This window comes from Strigops habroptila, chromosome 4, assembly GCF_004027225.2.
Source record: "Strigops habroptila isolate Jane chromosome 4, bStrHab1.2.pri, whole genome shotgun sequence".
NCBI lineage: Eukaryota > Metazoa > Chordata > Aves > Psittaciformes > Psittacidae > Strigops > Strigops habroptila.
The window spans coordinates 5,632,497-5,650,051 of NC_046358.1; the positions used below are offsets into that span (position 1 = coordinate 5,632,497).

The following is a 17,555-nucleotide window of genomic DNA, read 5'->3' on the forward strand; positions in this document are numbered from 1 at the left end:
ACTTGCTGCAGTACACCCCATCCCAAATTAATCCCTGAATTACAGTCCCCCTTCCAGCAGAGTGAGAATTCAGGTAAACTACTTCTGACTGCAGCTAGAGCTTATGACACAGCCCATCTAACCTGGAAAGGTCTGTTGCAGACACAGTACTATGACTGATACTTCCACAAGTGTTCTAGGTCTCTGTTCCCTCCTGCAGAAGGGTCTCTAACTCCTGCCCCTGTATAAAGCAGTTCAGCAGAATGCTCAAAGCAGCCACTCTCTCTATTGAAGAACTTTAGTTTAGTACAAAACTTTATTAATAATCAATACTGTGAAACTATAAAAGTGAACACAGAGAATGTGAGCAGGCCTGGAGCCCGTCCCAGCCCCCAGCCCCTGGGACAGCAGCAGGGCCCCGGGCAGCCTTGTAAACAAACTAGAAAAAGCAAAACCTTTCAGTTTAACAGCAGTCTTGAGATTTGGCTCTGAGCAGGGGTGTTTCAAAGACGTTCCTCACATCTGCTTTACATCGCCTTTAGCCAACGTCCCGAAGCACAGAGGCATGGCTGAAACAAATTACCCATCAGTGGCAAGAAAAAAGCCTCGAGCTCTGACAACAGCAACTACAGCATCAGTAAGTTCCCAGCTCCACACTGCCCTTGCATCCCATGAGGTGAGTAAGAGCTCTGGCAGCAGCATGTTCTTTATGGTCTAGTTAAACAGCTGCAAGCACAGAATAGGCTAAGCCTGAGGTCTTGGTACACGTTCTCCAAGCTTGCATATGAGTTTGATGTTCTCTGAGCTACCCATTGCCTCACCCTTCTGAACATTCTACCTTTCCAGGATGTTAATCTTGTTAGCAAAGGGTTTCTCAGCTCGGTTTGACTAGAACAGGCTGGAGACCCTGTCAGGAGCTGCTCCACAGTAGACTACAGGAGGTGGTAACCTCTGACAAGAGATGACAAGCAGATGTAGCAGGCTGGAAGCAGTAACTTCAGCAGGATGTGAGAACATCTCTGAAGTTTTCCTAATGCCTCAGAAAGTGGGTGGTAACTCCACGTGGAGGAGGAACCGAGTACTGACACAACTTTCTAGAAAGGGAAGCAATGAGAATGAGGGAAGCAGGATCAGATCCAGGGAGGAAGGACAAAGTAGAAGTCTAATGCCCTGCACGGCTTATACTGCCCATTGCCAACACTGAATTTGTACCCTGTGATCCAGAAAGGACCAAAATACTAAATCAGTTCTCCAGATCCTTCCCTTTTAACTTCCTTCCCTGGGATTTTGTGATTTAGAATCGTTGCTTTTTGTTCCCATCTCCTCCAGCTCCCAATACAAAGTTAGCTTTGAGTTTCTTTGTCCCAGGTTTTGCCTGCCTCTGCCCTCCACATCTGGACAAACTCCAGCTTCCAATCCCCTGTTCTGTCATGGCTTTCAAAAGATGTTCTTGCTTCTTGGCCACCATCTCCTCCCGGCTCCAGATCAGAATATTAAAGCCTGAGAGGAAAAATTAAACACCATGCATCAGAAACTGCATTGAATCTAACACCTTAGGCTATGTCACTTAAATGCCAGAAATCCAAAACGCTTTGTCCATTCTAGTGCCCCAGGTTCTCTTTACTTACCCATGCCAGAAGCCAGCGTGTCCCCCATAGGGTTAAATTTATTGAGCTGAAAATGGAAACACAGAGTCTGTAAGAGCATCACTGCTTATATAACACAGCCATAAGAGCACCACGGCTTATAGAACAGCAACAAACCATCTGGAAAACCCAGTGTTCGCTAAAGAGTATCACAGAAACCCCACAGGTGACCATGGACCAGCCCTGCTGGAGTCAGCAACTTTAGTTTGGCAGCCCCATGAGAGCATGAGTCTGTCACAACTAAAGAGGATACTCCTGTTGTTGTAGTCCCTAACCCATGTCTCTCAGCTATGGTTCAATACACAGCAGTATTGAGCTGCTAGTATGTAACACAATGCTACAGTGCCCAACTCACCGAGATGATGCCAGAAGCGTTTGGGTCGTAGAGCTGACAAACCATCTCCCCAGTGTTGCCATCAAATACATCAACAGTTCGTAGCTCGTTCACTGTGTACCCCGGGAACTTGGGGTCTGGGTAGCGACCTGCCACAATGAGGTCGTAGCGAGGATGCCACGTTGCCTGGTCACAGAGCAGAGTGATGGGGAGTTAGGAGAAAGGGACAGAGCTTGTACTGAAACACACCAGACAACTGGCAGCAGGGGCAACAGTTTGTACATCCCACCCACAGCTTGAGGAATGCGAGTATCCTCACAACAGTGCTCTGCTGGGAGTTGCAGCGGTGTGAACATACACTCATAGAATGGTTTGGGTTGGAAAGGAGCTTGAATATCATCTAGTTCCAACCCCCTGCCATGGGCAGGGACACCTCACACTAGACCATGTCGCCCAAGGCTCTGTCCAGCCTGGCCTTGAACACTGCCAGGGATGGAGCATTTCCCACTTCTCTGGGCAACCCATTCCAGTGCCTCACCACCCTCACTGTAAAGAACTTCTTCCTTATACCTAACCTGAACTTCCCCTGTTTAGGTTTAAACCCATTTCCCCTTGTCCTATCACTACAGTCCCTGATGATCCACCCACGACTGTAGTATCCTGACCAGAAATCAAACCATTTGTGATTTACAGCTTGCTGTTAGCACCGAGTGGGATACTCCTCTCAGGCTTAACTCACCTTAATAGGTGTGAGGTGCTGAAACTGCCGATGTGGATGTGGGATCAGATGCTGTGGCTTGGTCCAGTCTGAAGATGAGTAAACCCTGATTTCACTATGCTGGTCCGTGCTGAGGAGCTTGGCACCATCTGTTGGGCTGAAGTAAGCTAAAGGAGGGGAATAGGAAGGCAAACAAAAGATCACAGTGCTGTGACTGGCAATATAGTAGTCACATTTCTCTGGTTGGAGACCCATTGCTACCCTCTTTAATAAGGATGTGACTATGGCCATGTGTCCCAACAGACTTTTCCTCTCTCAAACTCAAAGCTCTTACAAACAGCCCGCTGAAACCTACAGCACGGGGTTACAGGGGAAGAACCATCATTCTCATTTTAGAACGGCAGAAAGAGACATTGCAAAGAAAGGAACTTGCTCACTCAAATGGATAGTAGAAAAACTGCAGACACCTGCAGTTTGGGCTTCCATGAACTGGTGAAACTGCACCCAAGAAACAAGAAGTTTGTGTCCCAAGCTGTGCTTTGGCAAAGGAACTGCCCCAATAAATACAGTTTTCTAATCTCAGCCATTGCTGATGGTTCCATCCTCACCTCTTGAGGCACAGCGCCACAGCCTGCATGGCAAGTCTGACCGTGCTGCAGCTGCCCTACCCACCTCCCTGCCTCCAGCCACACATTCCCAATGCCTTCCTTGCTTCCAGCTGCTGCACCACTGCAGATCTGAGTGAAAGCTACACTGCCACAACAATAAATGCTGAGCTGAATGGGCTCTGCACACAGCCATGCAATGAAATTCTTAACTCACCTGCATTGACAGGTTTCTCATGAGGAAGCACATGAAGAACACTCATTTTGTTTTTGATGTTTCTGAGGTCCCAGATTTTGACTGTCTGATCCACAGACGCTGTGGCCAGCAGCCACTCACATCGGGAGTTAAACTCCACGTGAGTCACTTTCTTCCTGTGCAATTTCAGCTTCCAAATCTGCAGCAGAGGAAACAGAAAATCACACAGGAAAAAATAATCAAGGTCTGGAGTAAAGAAATGGCACAATTCTACTAGTGCAGAGTAAAGAGGTCTCACATTTAGAGAGTAACAAAACTCATAAAATACATCTAAAGTTTATCCACTGGGAACAAGAAAGGATGACTTTGGGAATGATTGAATTCTAGGAGAACTCTGATCTGCAGCTCTAAGAAAGGAAAACGCAATCCCTGGTTCATGGAGGGAAGTATTAGTGCCACTGTATAAAGCAAGGTCACATCTGGTATTTCTTTACACAGTGCCAGTCCTCCACCTCCAGAAAGATTAAACCAAACTGGAACAGGTACAGAAAATCCACTACCAAGGTAATCATAAGAGGCAAGGACCTGCTTTGTGGGAGACGACCAAAAGAGCTTGCTTTATCTCAGTGAAAAAGGTGAAGGGAGATATAACTGGCTTCTAGAAATACAGCAGCAAAGAAACATGAGGGTAGGAAAAATATTTTGATTAACGAGAACAAATGGATATAAACTGGACACGAAGAAACTTATATCTGAAGCTGAAAGATTACTTCGAATCAAAAGGGTAAAGCCCACCCTCCCTACAATAATGGGTAACTCCCAAGTGCAGAAAAGGCTGTCACATTCTTTGAGGTGAAAAAAAGGAGAGGAAGCAACTAACCTTGAATAAGCACAAATCATTTGGAGCACCCCTGACTCTGCCCACTAATGCACACAGCTGCCTCTGGCCACAGCTCACTGGGTGGCAAACCCTTACAGAGGGTACCTGCCCTCACAGGCAGGGGAAAGGGTAATACAGGAGGCTTTGAAAGCCTCCAACTGGTCTCCAACGTGTTTCTGTCCTAGTTTAGCCTCCAAGGCTGCCTCTGCCTGCCCTCTCGTGTCTGATGGCAGTAGCGCACTTTCTGTCCCAACATTGGCTGAATTCCTGCCGTGTACCCGCTCCAAGGTCACAGAAGGGCATATACATCAAAGCAGCATCTCCTAAACGACTCACATCAGTGCACTAAGTTTCTGGATGTGAAGGTTGTTGGCAGAGGGTGCTCACAACTTCAGGTTACCCCACCATTACTCTAGCCAGTAGCAAATACTTTTAAGGAACGTGTACACACAACACAGTCCCTGTTTGGGAATTACTATCATTACACTCAAGTGTGAAAGTGTTTAATGAATGGCAGAAGTGGAGGACTTCTCACCACCTAGACAATGAGTGGACTAATCTCCTGAGCTGCAAAGCACTTGCTCCTCTTTCCAGAGTCCCTGTAGTGTAGGAAAGCACATGAGCCATGAGGATTCCCGTAGAGGAGACGCTGGAGGGAGCCATACAAACCTCTTCCCCAGAAGTGCTGAGCAGAACCACGTTGCCCACATTATCACCGGTCACCACCGCCCGGCAGCTCGCAGAAACATCAACGCTGCAGTACCAGCAACTGGGGGGAAAGACACAACATCAGTGCTGCCTCCCGCCGGCAAGGGAAGGCAGCGGAGCTCTGCTTCACATCTTGTTCCTGACAAGAGAGACTGCAACAGACCATAACTGCCATCTCCTGCCTGGTGGTGTGGGCCTGAGTATCAGCAATGCTTTCTGCTGGTCACTGAATATGAAATAACTGCCTAGTCGTCTGTGAAGTGTTCATCAGATGGAGTGTGACACATTTGGACAGTGGAACATAACATGGAGGCTGATGAGCCACTTGGTGCCTGCACATGGACACACCTTAGGAAAGATCAGAACACCCTTGTGACACTGACAAACACAGAAACAGCTTTAAAATGACATTTTCCACAAACACTGAAGCAGCAGTAAAGAAAAGACAAAAGCTTTGGACTGGAAAGTTGCATTTCAAACTGCCTCCACTTCATGCTCCAGGACCCAAAACTGAATAGAGCCTTATCTGATGAAGACATAGGTCTTAACCCCAGCTCTGCTGGGAGGGGAAGGGCAGCAAGAATAAAGCTGGGGTCCTTCAGGAACTTGTTGGGAAACCTTCACTTGCAAAGATAAATCATTCTAGAACTCAAGGTCATGAAAATCAGCATGGTGAACATGGAGCCTCCAGGAGGGCAGCAGGGTAAACTCAATAACCTGAAACTCCAACTGTGCAGGAAGGTTTTGTGGCTTTCCTACACTACCTCAGCTGCTACGGACAAACAGAACACTGATGGCAACGAAGAGGAAGTTTCCTGCTCTTCTCACCTCGCGCTTTATGAAGTGAAAAGCTGTCAGCATCTGCAAGCCAGGAGATGGCGTCACCAGAAAGCAATACCAGAAGATGCAGGCAGCACGCTCAGCTCCTGTAAAAGCAGACCTGCCCTGTGGCTGCCCTGCTGCTCACCCACCCGGCAGTGCGGAGCCTGTCTCCAAGTCCTCTCACGGGACCAGTTCATACCAAAAAGTCTCCTACCACTGACAAAGATGAAGATGTTACAGAGCACAAGCAGCAGCGCAGCATTAACCCCGAGGAACAGAGAGTCAGCCTTGTGGTGCTCCCTTCTCACCAAACATTATGGTGCTCATGGCCACAGTCCGGGGCACGGGAGATCACCTGCACCGCTCTGCCCTCAAGGTCCTGCAGGCTTAGGGTGCCATCCCCTGATGCCACAAAAAGCTTCGCTGCCTCATAAGGACTGAACTTGATGTCTCCAAGAGAATCTCCTGGCCCCTTCTGGAATACACACAAAGCCAAGAGGCACCAAGGTTAGAGTGGAAGATAAAATCTTAATACAACACACCTCCTGGGACACGCTGCCGTTTCCCTGGGTACAACGCACAGTTTGCTGATGGGGCATGGATATAAAAACTCTTTCTTTCTAATGTTTCCAACATAAGTACGTACATTCCAAGCCTATAAATTCAACCCCACCACTCTGAGCTGCAAAGCTCATCATCAGGATTGCTTTTTCTGCTGTGGGGTAGGACTAATCTGCAGTGAACCACCTGGCTCAGACCAGGCTTAGGATATCACAAGCAAAATCAGAACCACTGCATTCAGAAATGACATAAAAACCTCATGACAGCTCTGCACTAAGCTTTTCTTACAGAGACTTCATTCACCAGTCCCCTACAGGCTGCTTCCAGTGCTGTATCTGGTCTTTCTCAAGGTACTAGCAGGCAGGATGAGTGATGCGAGAAATTCTACTGCTAACCCCATGGCAAAGGAACTTTATGTTCTGTGATATGTCATATCATTATTGTTACGTTGTTTTGCTATGTTGTTTTCCCCCAATCTGTTTACTGAGGAAACATGGAAACCCTATACAAAGACAGAAAAGAAGGATGCTACCTGGGAGTCCCCAAACTCTTTGATACTCAAGACTACTTCATCTGCTGCTCACAATAAAGTCTCACTGTGAATAGTAGATTTCACAAAGCCAGTGAAGATAAAGCCTGCCATAGAGCCTGCCTGTCCTCACAGCTGCAGCAGCAGACATGCCCTTTCAAATCCAGGCATCATTGCTGTGACAGGCATCCCGCTGGATACAAGATCCTCATGACCCAGGACCCAGCCTATCCCTCCCTGCTCACCTGGCCACTCATCCCAGCACTACTTGGGGGGTTCTGCCCTATTACAAGGCTCCATCTGGAAGAGCTAATTTGGAAACCAACCATGGAAGTTGCCACCCAGAGAGAATCAGGTGGGGAAAAGCAAAGAGGGGGCTAACCCAAATTCCCTCACTTACCTTTAAGCACTGAACTGAAGTAACTAACTGAAGAGCTCAGGCTTCCTTTTAAGTCCACAGAAAGAGCAAGTTTGAGAGGGTGATTCTAAGCACAGGCAGAGTTGCCTCTAGAGAGTCATCTCCTCTTTCCACTCATTACTGAAGGAACCCAGACTCTTAATTTTGGTATTTTAGAGAAGCACCAAAAGTGAGGTGGGATGAATTAGAGTGATCCTTATGACACGCACTGCTTGAGGTCAGCGGCATTTGTGGAGAAGCACAGAGGGGACTATAAATTGTCCTGTGAAAACCATCTGACAACAAGCAGCACTGCTAACAGGTGAGGAGGGTAGAAGGTCCCCAGGGCACAGAGCTAGGGGAGGTTTAAGGACAGCTGAAGAAATCCATTGGCACCCCCACACTCTCCCATGTACAACGGGAAGTAAGCAGCAACAGAGTCCCTCCCCTTCATGAGGTAAAGCTGTCTCCTGCCCACCCCCCCATTTCAGGGAAAAATAAAAAGGGAGAGTGAGCCTCTTTGGAAGAGAGAGGATCCCTGGAATTCAGAGGATAAAGGACAGGTACGTGTAGAAGAGGAAGCCAACGTATTAGAGACAAACATCTCTCTCTTTCTGTCTCTGTAGCGCTCCTGCCAGCAGGACACAGAGGCCCAAAGCATTCTGAATTTCTTACTCCCAGTCCTCGGTGCTGGTGAAGACCCGGACAGTATTGCCATTAAAATCCTGCAGGGCGGTAGTGCCGGCAACTGACGAAGTGTACAGCTGACTAGGGTTAAAAGGGTTAAACTTCATTCCTGTGATGGCCCCTCCAGCTCCCATCTACAAGGAAGGGGATGAACAAAAGAAAAATCCACTGAGTGATGGGGAAGGAGAACAGGGTGTTCTCTAAGTCTGCATTCACTGCTATGTCCTTAACAGCAACAGTGAAACACACCACAGCCCTTCAAGGAGGCAGACACAACTATGCCTTCCCACACGATGGCTGTCACAGCCAGCTGTCCTCTTGGAGGACAAACCTGCAACTCCTTCAGTCCCCAGGCTATGTATTCCCTGGCTGGCACCACCCTATTCACGAAAAGAGAAAGATGGCTCTGGAATTTCTGGAGGACAGACCTCCTCCCAGTGTACAGCTATATTAATTTAGAAAGGGGATAAAAGTTAGAGAGTCTTTGAGCCCCTGTCAGAATGGGAATGGCTGAATACAGCAACAAGGGGGCATGCCAGCTACATAAACCATTCATTCTACCTTAGTTTCTCACTTTAGATAAGGAACTTGGTTTCTCCCCACTCCAAGATGTTTCCTCATCTGACACGGAATAAAAGGTGAGGAGAGAAAGATCAAGACTAAACCAGACAGACCCTCTCTGCCTACTTGTTTCTGGCATTCCTTTAAGATAACTGTTTTGCCAGTTGCTGTATTAGTTTTCCACTGCACACACACCAAGTACTGCTTCATTATCAACTTAAACAACATGCCTCAGTTCCCCCCAGTGCTAGTACAGTTTGGGACCTAGGAACAGACATGCTGTTGCACCTCAGTCCTGCCCTATAGCTGGCTACTCTGCAACCCAAGACCCTTATGTGCTTCCCCACAACAGACCTCAGTTTTGATATGCAGTATTTGGGGGTACTCCAGTTTTCCCTCCCTCCCACCCATTCCACGCACGCGGAGGCTTACCCCTTTTATGAAGCAGGTTTTAGTAAGTACTTCATAGTCCCAAAGGATGATGTCTCCACCTTTGGAACCAACAGCTACAGTACTAGGGTGTGTTGGATGCCATTCCAGGCATGTCACCCTCCTGTCAAAGGGACTTGCTGTTCGAAAGAGGCGGTATGAGGCAAGAGAGCGCAGGAAGGGCAGCTGCAGACACTGGGAAAAGAGAAAGAGAATTATTATTTCTGCAGGGATCCCCAAGAGGCTCTGAATGAGGAGAGGTAACGGTTTCTGCCATCAGTGTTAGTACATTCACACTGTAGAGTGAAGAGAACATGTTGTCCCCAAGGAAACAGCCTGTGACCACGCAAGTCCGTATCAGCCGCAGCACTCAGACAGCAGCAGAGAACTGAGAGTTACCACGCTTCAAATGAAGCCTTGTGGGCTGAAGTAAAAAGGCAGGATAAATAACAAGGGAGAAGACCATGCCTCCGTACCAGTAAAAGTCACTTAATGCTCTTCAGTGAGCATCCCAGAATGTTATACGTCATCCAGAGATACAATATTATGGTCCTCCACCCAAACTGCCTGCAGCTCAACTGTACAGCGCAAGAGTGAACAGAACACTTGAAATAAGGAATGAGAAACCATGACACCACTGTACTGTTATTTGGCTGAGGAATAAGTTCTGCTTGGATGAGCTTGGTGATGTCTCTACCATTAGAATGCTTAAAAAAGATAAATCATCTGGAAGATAAAGCTTGCCCAGGTGCTTCCCAGCTATAGATATTACAGAAAAAGTTGCTTTTCAAATGAAAGAAGGAGTATGGCTCTAAGAAACAGTAAAACATTATGGACTTGATGGAATATGTCTGTGAAGAGCAAAAATCAATGCTAAACCTGATTAGCAAAGTAGAGTGAATACAAAACTAGTATGATAAAACAGTTGGATCAGTGTGCAAAAGTAGCACTGTGCAGTAACTCAGCTGGTAGAGTGGATAAGTTTAAATGTGTGTCATAGTTTAACCCCAGCTGGTAACTAAGTACCACGCAGCAGCTCACTCACTGCTCCCTCCAGCAGGATGGGGAGAAGTGGGAAACAGGTAAAACCCACGGGCTGAGATAAGAACAGTTTAATAATTAAAATAAGGTGTAATATGATATTAATAATGAAAAGGGAAATAACAAAAAGAGACATTTAAAAAGCAAACAAACAATAAACAGGGATGCACAATACAATTGCTCACCACCTGCTGACCAACACCCAGCCTGTCCCCGAGCAGCGATCGGCCCCTTCCAGCCAACTCCCCCCAGCTTAAATCCCAAGCATGGTGTTCTATGGTATGGAATATTCCTTTAGCTAATTCGGATCAGCCATCCTGGCTGTGCTCCCTCCTGGCTTCTTGTATCCCTCCTCACTGGCACAGCATGAGAGACTGAAAAGTCCTTGACTTAGGGTAAGCACTACTTAGCAACAACTAAACCATCAGTGTGTTATCAGCATTATTCTCAGACTAAAGCCAAAACACAGCACTGCACCAGCTACTAGGAAGAAAATTAACTCCATCCCAGCCAAAACTGGGACAATATGATTCAAGAAAACACAGAATTAACAGAGGATAAAGCATAGAGTGACAGGGCTGGGTCAATCGAAAGGGAAAGCCACCTCAGCTCTTGCATTATACAGGATTAAGAAACGCAAGGGTGTGCCAGATTTGGAGCCACAAACTATATGTGAGGAACTTTAAAGTTTCCCTGCTTGTGTGGATCATGTTTTTAAGTAAGGAGCTGAAATGCTGTATTGGGTTTGTGTGTCAAGGTTTTGGTAGCACGGGGTGCTACAGGGGTGGCTTCTGTAAGATGCTGATAGAGGCTTCCCCCATGTCTGACACTGCCAGACAGCTCCGAGATGGCTTCAGGCCCTGGAGAAGAGATTCCCCTGCAGCCCGTAGTGCAGACCATGGTGAGACAGGCTGTGCCCCTGCAGCCCATGGAGGTCCATGGTGGAGCAGATACCCACCATGGGAAGCCCACGCTGGAGCAGGCTCCTGGCAGGAGCTGTGGCCCCATGGAGAGAGGAGCCCACATGGAGCAGGTTTGCTGCAGGACTTGTGACCCTGCGGGGCACCCACGCTGGAGCAGTTCATCAAGAACTGCAGCCCATGGGAAGAACTCATGTTCATGGAGGACTGTCTCCTGTGGGAGAGACCCCATGCTGGAGCAGAGGAAGAGTGTGTGGAGTCCTCCCCCTGAGGAAGAAGGAGCAGCAGAGACAATGTGTGATGAACTGACCACAGACTGCATTCCCTGTCCCCCTGTGTCACTGCAGGGCAGGAGGTAGAGAATTTGGGAGTAAAGTTAAGCCTGGGAAGAAGAGAGGGGAAAGGGAAAGGTGTTTTTAAGATTTGGTTTTATTTCTCATAACCCTACTTTGATTTGATTGGTAACAAATTAAGGTGATTTCCCCAAGCTGAGTCTGTTTTGCCCATGATGGTAACTGCTGAGTGACCTCCTCCAGTCCTCATCTCAACCCACACAAGCTTTTCTTTACATTTCTCTCCCCAGTTGAGGAGTGGGCACCCAGCATCCAGCCAAAGTCAACCCACCACACATGTCCAAGAGGTCATGAAGAAGGTGGTCCTCACCTGCCTGAGCTGTGCCCGAATGGAGCCTCCCAGCATGTTCTGGTACACGTAATGAACAATGCTGCACTGCCGCTCCAGCTGATGGAAGAGGACTCTGTTGTTTCTCATCATGGACGCACCTCTACTCCAACCTGCCAGAAAGGAAAAGAGAAAAACTTATTGAGAGCCAATGCCTGTGACGCTCATTCACTAAACAACATGGGAAGACATCTGCATTTGCTGCTGCATCCATCAAAAGCTTCAGCCACAAGATAAAAGTCTCTAAATGATTCTTAGATGTCTAAGGTGCAGCAGCCTCTGCAAGTATAGAGTCCCACTGCCTGCCAGAGCTTTGTGTGTGCTCCCTCTTGTTAAATCTTCCTTCTCCTTGCCAAAGGTTTATCAAGACATGAGGAGAGGCCTAAAGCAATGCCACAGGTGGTGCATCTCTTGGCCAGTATACAATCTGAATGGTTCATATCCTCAACACAATGAAGCTATCCAAAGCCCTAACAACTTGGAAATGTGCCATGGCAGGTGGTAAGTCCCTGGATACAGCAAAGGGAAGGTCAGACGTGTGACCAGCAGAAAACCTGAAAATTCCCCAAGCATAGCAACATTATTTCCCCCAGTATTCCTGAAATGCCTCCTTGTCAATCAGAATGTTCGATCTGCTTGTGCTGTAGCCTGTCAGCGCAGAGTTTAGGGTTTGATAACAGACCTGCTGACTCCTCACTGCCTGAAAACCTTTCTGGCTGGAGTGATTTTTGCTGAGACTACACCATGCTTCTGCATTCTGTTCATGTTTCAAGTTTTTTTATCTTCAGGGACTTTCACATAAAACCTGGCTCTGTTTAGTCTCGTGTCTGTGATCTAATCACCCCCACGGCAATGGTCTGTAACATCCCAGGGGATCTGGCTGATAAATGCATTGCTTAAGAAATAAAAATGCTATTTTCATTTATGGATATTTATTTAAAAACCAAACCATAGCGATCATTCTGTATTATTAGAACCTAAACAAGATCTGTAATGCAACCCTGGAGCCTAGAAATGCACAGGTATGAAGCTAAACTTCTTTGTTTACATGCCAACATAGTGCCAACACTTGTCACACTTGAAACAGGTATAGAAGTATTTATATTCTAATTCCTTTCTTTTTTCCCCCACAGAAGACTTAGTATCCACAGAAATTGAGGGTTTTTTTCCAAATTCCTTTATATTATCGAGGATAACTTATTGAGAAAGAAACTTTAGGCCTTTTTAGAATCTGCTGGAAGAAACTCTTTAAAAAGGTGTTTCAGTTGCAGGAAACTGAACCTGTCCTATATGGCTCGGGAGAAAACAGTGGTTTTTCCAAAACACATAAAAATCAAACCTGGAATACAGAATGAGAAAAGCTCAAATACAAAGGTCCTTATTTTTTAAAAAAGGTTTAAGGAAAGATATGATTGCCCCCATTTTTCCAAAGTACTACCTACATCCACTTCCCTCTGACTCCTACAGAAGTGAAGATGCTTACCAGAGCTGAAGATCAGGCCGTGAAGTTCCAATGAAAGTCATGTAGCTAAATTAACTACAGAAGATGCTTTAACTATCCACAATTATACACAGAACTCCTGTCTCCACATCCATTGCTCGCACTGCTGACTGCTCCAGATTTGGAGTTATACACCAGACAATGGAAATAGTAAAAATCATAAAGCTCCTCTATCTTTGACTGTTGAAAAACACCTCAGTAATTTTTGGATCCTTTAGGCCAAAGTTGTGCAGAAAGTGTGTGGGATTTCCACACAAGGCAGTACCTCCAGTGATCTCCTAAACAAACAATGGAATTAAATGTTCTAGCTGAAAAAAACAAGGAAGCTCAGGGAGACCTTATGGCTCTCTAGAACTACCTGAAAGGAGGTTGTAGTGAGGTGGGGTCAGTCTCTTTTCCCAGTAACACGCAATAGGACAAGAGGAAACGGCCTTAAGCTGAGCCAGGGGAGGTTTAGGTTAGATATTAGGAAAACATTCTGCACTGAAACAGTGGTCAAGCCTTGGAACAGGCTGCCCAGGGAAGTGGCTGAGTCACCATCCCTGGAGGAATTAAAAGACGTGTAGATGTGGCAATTAGGGACTTGGTCAGGTTAACGGACTCCATGCTAGGTTAACTGGACACAATGATCTCAAGGGTCTTTTCCAACCTAAACGATTCTATGATTCTACAAATATAGCCCTTACTGTAACTGAAGCCTATATAATGTCTTCATAATGCAAAGCATTAACCTTTCCAGTACCTTAGAACTTAATCACCTCTCTTCCTAAAGGAATAAAACGCACATGAGGAGAAGTGGAAATTGTGTCCAGCCTAATCTGAACACAGAGATAGAAAATATTCCTATTTGCTGCAGCAGAAGTTAAGATATGCACAGAAATGCCAGCTTAGGCTGCATGCTGTAAGATACCAACCTTATGACTATGGAACTGCACAAATTGAATGGGAGAGAAAACAATGTGTTACCAAGATTGGTATGTCCTATGATAAAGCAAACATCTGGTAATTCAGGAATTCCACAAAGCCTAAAAACCCTCAAATAAGCGGTGACAGCATCTTCAGGCTTCTATCAAAGGGTACAGAGTCTCAAAAATGAAACATGCATCCATGCACACACACACACTCACTAGACAGAGAACTGGAGGATGTACTACCCCAGTATATGTCCATGTATCACTTCGATATATAACCCCATCCGAACACTCATGCCTGAACACGCTTCTTGGCATTCTCTCTCTTCAACTAGTCAATGCCTGTCATTTAGGGTAAATCTGGTTGGGAGAAACATTAGGGATCTGAGGAAATGTTACCGATTTTCGCTGGAGGTTTGGATGTTTTTCTCACAAACAACCTCTTTGCTTGTGGCTCATTCCCTAGTTCCTTGTAGTCCAGTTTCCTCTTCCCAGCTGATTTCGCCTCTTCCGGCCAATGCTCATGTGCCTTCTCATGCTTCTTGTCCTTTGCCTGGTTCACTGGAGCCATTCTGTCTGACCACTAAAAGCAAACAAAGCATGGAAGGTAAGACTGCGACACACTTAAACAGAGAACAGAGAGGAAAACTGGAATGAAACTACCCCAGTGGTCTGAAAGTAGTGATTATACCTGCACCCTCTTTCATCAGCATGACACTAGCTTTTTGTTGTGCTCTGCTGGAGAAAGGAAACAGGTTCAATAAACTCTTCTTTGTTCACATATGAAAATGAACGCATCCTGAAGCATTAGAATATGTTTTGACAGATGTGCTTCCACCGAACTTTTAAGCTTGAAACCCACAGATCTGTATGAAGTACATCTGTGAAACCACATAATACCCTAACTGTTTCTGTAGTAGCTCACACTGAGCTCTTTAGATTCAGCTAAGAAAAAGGTCAGAGCTTTTACGATGATGGCCGGGGCTGACTTGTCTTCCACCAAACACCCCCAGAAGGTACCTCCCACTTAACAACAGCGTTTCCTCACAGCCACCACCTTGGACTGGGCTCCTACCCCGGCTGGCAGCCACCCCTGAACTGCTCTTCTGACTCGTGTCCTTGTGTTGTGACAACCAAAACGCCAGCAGGCCTCTGAGGAGAGGCAAGGGGCTCCCGCAGCCCTCCCGGCGCTGGGACCCCCAGAAGATCCTCCACCAAGAGCGCCGGGCAGCTAAACTTAGTTATGATCCGTGAATGGCTGCCACGGCTCTCTGCCCGTGTTAAATATAGCTCCAGCTTCCCCACACAGCGCCCGCCCCGCGCCTCTGGCCTCCCCCGGCCCCGCCGAGCCGCCCCTCAGGGCCCGGCTCCCCCGCGGCCTGTGCGGGCAGGGCCGCCCGCTCTCACCTGCGCTGCGGCGGCCTCCGCTCCCCCGGCGCGGCCGAGCACGGCGGGCGGCAGCCGGCCCCTCCCCCGCGGTTTCATAACCGGGGCGGGAAGGGGGGGCAGCGGCTCCCCGCGCGGCCCCGCGGGAAGGGCTCCCCCGCCGGCGCAGGCCGCAGGCTCCGGCCATGGCGGTCCCGAGCGGCCCCGCACGGCTCCCGCCGACCCTCCGCCGCTGAGGGGCAGCGGCCTCGGTAGGGGGAGGGCCCGGGGAGCCGGGCCCGCGATGCCTGCCCCAGCCCCTGCGTCCCCCCGCCGCCCTTACCCCTGCCGGCCTTCCCGCGATGGGCATCAGCAGCTCGGCCGGGGCACACTGTGCCTATGGCCTGGCCCAGAACACGCAGGCAGGGTCCGGGGGCTGCGCTTTGGCAGCTGGTGGGTGGTTGTGTGTACTTTATTAGCTTCTGGAGCACCAAACTGGCGCGTTAACCACAGTAATTAGAATAATTGATACCGTATCCTGGGCTGCAGCAAATGCGTGACCAGCAGGTGGAAGGAGGTGATCCCGCCCCTCTGCTCTGCTCTCATGAGACCTCACTTGGAGCACTGCGTGCAGTTCTGGTGTCCTCAATGTAAGGAGGACATGGAGCTGTTGGAGCAAGTCCAGAGGAGGCCACGAGGATGATAAGGGGGCTGCAGCACCTCCCCTATGGAGACAGGCTGAGGGAGTTGGGTCTGTTCAGCCTGGAGAAGAGAAGCTGCGTGGAGACCTCAGAGCAGCTTCCAGTGTCTGAAGGGGGCTACAAGGATGCTGAGGAGGGACTCTTTGTCAGGGACTGTAGTGATAGGACAAGGGGCGATGGGTTTAAGTTTAAATAGGGGAGATTTAGGTTGGATATAAGGAAGAAGTTCTTCCCTGTGAGGGTGCTGAGGCGCTGGCACAGGGTGCCCAGAGAAGCTGCGGCTGCCTCATCCCTGGCAGTGTTCAAGGCCAGGCTGGACACAGGGGCTTGGAGCAACCTGCTCTAGTGGAAGGTGTCCCTGCCCGTGGCAGGGGGTTGGAATTGGATGAGCTTTAAGGTCCCTTCCAACCCAAACCATTCTATGATTCTATGATTAAAGGTGCATGGTAAGGGCCAAAAACACATCAACCAAACAACAATTAAAAAAAAGATACTATTTCAAAACACAACTTCCACAAGAAGATGCACTTGGTGTTGGAACTCAACACACAAAAATAAATGCACTTTACAGGCAGATAAAAAAAGTCACAGCAAGATCAGCTCAGAGCCTACCAGATCTTACATGATGAAGCAGACAAGAATGGGGAAGGAAGAGCCCTACCGACGCAGCTGGAGGTACCGGCACTTCCCCTTCACCTGCAAAGGCTGCTGTCTGCCGGCCATGCTGTGAGGGGAAACACCTCTCTGGAGCAGTGGGGTTCTGTGAGTCATCCACACAGCTGGCTATGAACACTGGTCCTAAAATATCTGTACATAACCACTCCTTGAATTGTGGGCTTTAGGCTTTGGGTGTTGGGGGGGGGTTGCACTATTAATTTAGTTCCCTATGCATTTTCTCACGTTAGGAAATGCACAGAAAAACTACTAAGGAAAACAACTAAGACTCTATGCTTTTATCCTGAACTGTAACATTGTATTAATTGCTGCCACCCTAAGAATGAGCATTAGAATGACATACACGAAAATGATAACCACTGACAGACAATACAGTATAGTTTTGGACATATACATCAACCCAATTAGCAAATCTTCAAAGTCTCATCAAGCATTTCTGTAATACACAACATTCTTCTTAGAACTGTACCCATTAGCAAAAAACAGCAAGAGGAAAGTAGCAATTTCCTTCTTCCCTCTGATGCCTCAAATGTTCAGGAACATTTTTCACCAAGAGAACCACCAACCATTGGAATAGTCTCCCTAGGGAAGGCGTGGATTCCCCGACTTTGGACACTTCTAAGATTCAGCTAGACAAGGTGCTGGATCATCTAATGGAGGTCATGAAAGGATGGACCAGATGATCCTTGAGGTCCCTTCCAACCTGGT

At 47.7% G+C, this 17,555-nt stretch overlaps 1 protein-coding gene across 3 annotated transcripts; it reads right to left on the reverse strand.

The window, feature by feature from the left end:
- Positions 1-267: 267 nt before the first annotated feature.
- DDB2 (damage specific DNA binding protein 2) lies at positions 268-15,897 on the reverse strand. Of its 3 annotated transcripts, none has more exons than XM_030481484.1 (11): positions 15,815-15,897; positions 14,506-14,689; positions 11,677-11,807; positions 9,056-9,247; positions 8,051-8,196; positions 5,028-5,127; positions 3,500-3,677; positions 2,699-2,844; positions 1,981-2,145; positions 1,608-1,653; positions 268-1,479 (listed from the first exon to the last, which is right to left on the reverse strand). In XM_030481484.1, exons 1-11 carry the CDS (start codon positions 15,839-15,841, stop codon positions 1,274-1,276), a joined length of 1,521 nt encoding a protein of 506 aa, XP_030337344.1. In that variant the 5' UTR covers positions 15,842-15,897; the 3' UTR covers positions 268-1,273. The 3 variants fall into 3 exon arrangements, with proteins under 3 accessions (XP_030337344.1, XP_030337345.1, XP_030337346.1); XM_030481485.1 differs by lacking the exons at positions 8,051-8,196; positions 15,815-15,897 and adding exons at positions 6,197-6,363; positions 15,514-15,578; XM_030481486.1 differs by lacking the exons at positions 8,051-8,196; positions 15,815-15,897 and adding exons at positions 6,197-6,363; positions 14,798-15,365.
- Between the last annotated feature and the right edge of the window lie 1,658 nt (positions 15,898-17,555).

Excerpts from the sequence above, each read along its gene's own strand:
- DDB2 (XM_030481484.1), bottom strand. The coding sequence starts at position 15,841 with ATGCCCATCGCGGGAAGGCCGGCAGGG. Across the intron at positions 5,128-8,050 it reads ACCAGCACCGAGGACTGGGA|TTGCTGGTACTGCAGCGTTG; the intron begins GTAAGAAATTCA and ends CTTTCCCCCCAG. Across the intron at positions 3,678-5,027 it reads TCAGCACTTCTGGGGAAGAG|ATTTGGAAGCTGAAATTGCA; the intron begins GTTTGTATGGCT and ends CCTCTGCTGCAG.